The sequence below is a fragment of the Vicia villosa genome, linkage group LG3 (assembly GCF_029867415.1).
Source record: "Vicia villosa cultivar HV-30 ecotype Madison, WI linkage group LG3, Vvil1.0, whole genome shotgun sequence".
In the NCBI taxonomy this organism is placed as follows: domain Eukaryota; kingdom Viridiplantae; phylum Streptophyta; class Magnoliopsida; order Fabales; family Fabaceae; genus Vicia; species Vicia villosa.
Window position 1 is genome coordinate 12700110 of NC_081182.1, and position 3387 is coordinate 12703496.

At 23.4% G+C, this 3387-nt stretch overlaps 1 protein-coding gene across 1 annotated transcript; it reads right to left on the minus strand.

Moving 5' to 3' along the window:
• Nucleotides 1-200: 200 nt before the first annotated feature.
• LOC131657567 (AT-hook motif nuclear-localized protein 29-like) lies at nucleotides 201-848 on the minus strand. Its single transcript, XM_058926951.1, has one exon. It carries the CDS (start codon nucleotides 846-848, stop codon nucleotides 201-203), a length of 648 nt encoding a protein of 215 aa, XP_058782934.1.
• Between the last annotated feature and the right edge of the window lie 2539 nt (nucleotides 849-3387).

Consider the following 3387-nt stretch of genomic DNA (forward strand, 5'->3'; position numbering starts at 1 on the left):
AAAAGAAAAAGACTAAGTCCAAAAAAAATTAGTCCACCAACAAAATTATTCGTTTAAATAAATTGAAATGTTTAAAAAACAAACAATGCAATTCCATAATAAAATTTATTGAATGTTATTAAACATCAATATGTAAATCACTAATCGATCAAGCTAGAAACGGGGAGATTTGGGTGGAGATTTTGCGGTACTGTAGCATCTCATTCCAATATACGACCTTGGGTAGAAGATGAGAAATAATTGGTTTTGGAACTCATCATGTTTATCATTTCAGATGTTGGTTCTCCACCACTACCACTTTTAGTCACATGTCTAACTTTAATTAGGCATGAGGGCTCATGTTCTATCAGATCATTGGTCACCAAAGACATCTTTTCAGATGCATTGTTTGCAAAAGAAGTAGTCATCAAAGTCACTGAGCTTGAAGCCACTAGAGGGGGCATGACACTCCCCCCAATTACCTGTCCTGATGTTCCCATAAAATAAACTACCAATCCTCCTGCATTAGGTAATGTTTCCGAAGGAAAAATTGTTCTTGATATTGAAAGTATCTCAAAACTTCCCTGAAGGATTACAATGTTTCCCATGGGTTGAAGAAGCCTAACATTCGTCACTATTCCATTTCCACAAAGGATATTGATACCCCTCCTTTGACGGTGAGCGTAATCAAAGAGACTTTGTGACACGTCAGATCCGGAAGTGATCTCAAAGACATGAGAATTTAGTGCATTAGGATTGTCATGCTTTTCTATGATAGGCATCCTAGGTTTGTTCTTGGAACCAAGTGGACGCCCTGGAGGGCGACGACCAGAAGTATAGGATGATGCTTGGTGATTGTTGTATGACATTGTATTACTTTCTAGTGTTTGAAGTTGTAATTTTGGTGTCTTGTTTGCCTAACCTTTTCACCTTTTAAAATAGTGTTGAACAATTTAAGATTATTATTTAATTGATATTTTAATTTTTATCTTTTAAAAATAATTTATTTTAGGGAAAAACTATGGGACAAAAAAGAACATTCTAATGAAAAGAACTTTCTTTTATATATTTATCCCGCCCACAATATTTAGTTACTCTCTTTGACCAATAATTTTCACTCCAAGAAAAAACTAAATATTGCATCCATTAATTGTATTTATAACTTAATTTAAGTTGCATCCATTTATTTATTTACTTATTTTTTAATAAGCAATTTGTATCTAGCGGGTTTCGAACCTGAAACCTTGAGAGGAGCACACTCTCAAGACTCAAGCGTTTCACCGCTAGATCACACACACGCACACTTGCATCCATTTATTGTATATATTACTTATTTTAATTCACTTAATTATGGTACTTATTTATTCAAAAAAAGTTATATTTTTTTATAAATAAAAATTGATAATATCATAAATATTATTTGCTTGTTTTTTATTAATATTTAATGGGAAATGCTAACCAGTGCCCTCAGGACAATGGTTAAAACTTTAAAATAGTAAATTTATCTCGGTAATCTGCGTATTTAATGCCTTAAAAATTGAAATATTAATTTTTCTATAATTTTTTTTTTGGAATGCTTAAATATTAATAATACTATATTTAAAAAAATTATTTGTGTTTAATATTGTGAGAGACGAAGTCCATTTTGTATTTTTTTTTTTTTTGCAAAAAAATTACTTTTCAAATAAAATAATCACCTTAATAGTTTTTTTAATTAAAATGTTTAGAATCAAAACTTCTTTTGAATAGTTTGTCTGGACACTATTTTTTTAATATGTGATTTTCACTGAGGTAAACAATTACAATATGTGATTTTTATAAAATAAAATCAATAAAAAATAATAAATTATTGAATATGATTTCTTTTTACAAAATTTTAGATTTTGTAATATATATATATATATATATATATATATGTATATATATATATATATATATATGTATATATATATATATATTTATATATATATATATATATATATATATATATATATATATATATATATATATATATATATATATATATATATATATATATATATATATATATATGGGAGCGTATCCGGTGAGAACTAATATTTATGTGAGAAACGAGAACTATTAATATCAATCGTTGGATTTAATTAACGTATAAGATTTAAAAATTTCATATGAAGATCACCTCGCTGAATTTTATCTATTACACTCAATATTTAAACTTTCCATAAGAAGAGATTCTTACTTAAAGTAATTCTACTTGATGAATTAATCATTACTAAAATAATTTTTATAAACATACTTAATATAATTAGGATATAAATATAAAATATAATTTAAATTATTTAATATTTTTATTTGAAATTAAAATTATCTAAAACTATAAATATTTTTCAAGACTAAAACCATAATTCCAAAATAAATTTTTCAAAAATAAAATTAATTTTAAGATAATCATAAACATAAATTGTTTACTCATCTTACTAGTATTAAAATTATTTTTAAACAAAACTAAGTCGTATATTTCTTTATAAATCTCAACTCTTAAAACAAAATTAAATTAAAAAACTATTTTAAAGTTGTATCTTGCATAATATAAAATTATATTTTAATAATTTATTTTGATAAATTAATTAGTGTAGACTTACTTTTAAAGGCAAACAAGACTCTCGATATTTTAATAACAATTTAATCATCTAATAAAATTTACTATATATTTTTTTTTACATTAATAACATAGCTCATTCCTTAAATTATTCCAAAAGAAAAATTATGAAAAATAAAATTAGTTTTAAAATAATCAAAAACATAAATTGTTTACTCACCTTACTAGTATTCCAAATAATTTTTTTAAAAAAAATTAACTCATTAAAATTAGTTTAATTTTAAAAAAAATTAAAAAATTATATATTGCATATTATAGAATTTTTTTATAATTTATTTTAATAAATTAATCGTTGTAGCCTTACTTTTAAGACCGAACAAGACTCCCAATATTATAATAACAATTTAATTATCATAATATAATTTACAAAAAAATTCTTACACTAATCACATAGCTCTTCTTAAATTATAATTTTTTACTTCATAATATTTATTGCAAAGAATAAATTGTTTTTTAAATATTGAGAGTCTTGTTTGATTTTAAAACAATTTATTTGCCAAAACAAATTGTGAAAAATATAATTTTATAAAATATGAGATAGAATGTTAAATTTTATTACGATAAAATGCCTGACATAATTTAAGCGATGAGCTATGTGATTAAGTTTTACGAGTTAAGATTTTTAAAGAAATTTATATGGCATAGTTTTATTTAAAAATAATTTTAATACTTGTAAGATGAGTAAACAATTTATGTTTATGATTATTTAAAATTAATTTTATTTTTCAATATTTTATTTTGAAATTATGTTTTTAGTCTTGAAAAAG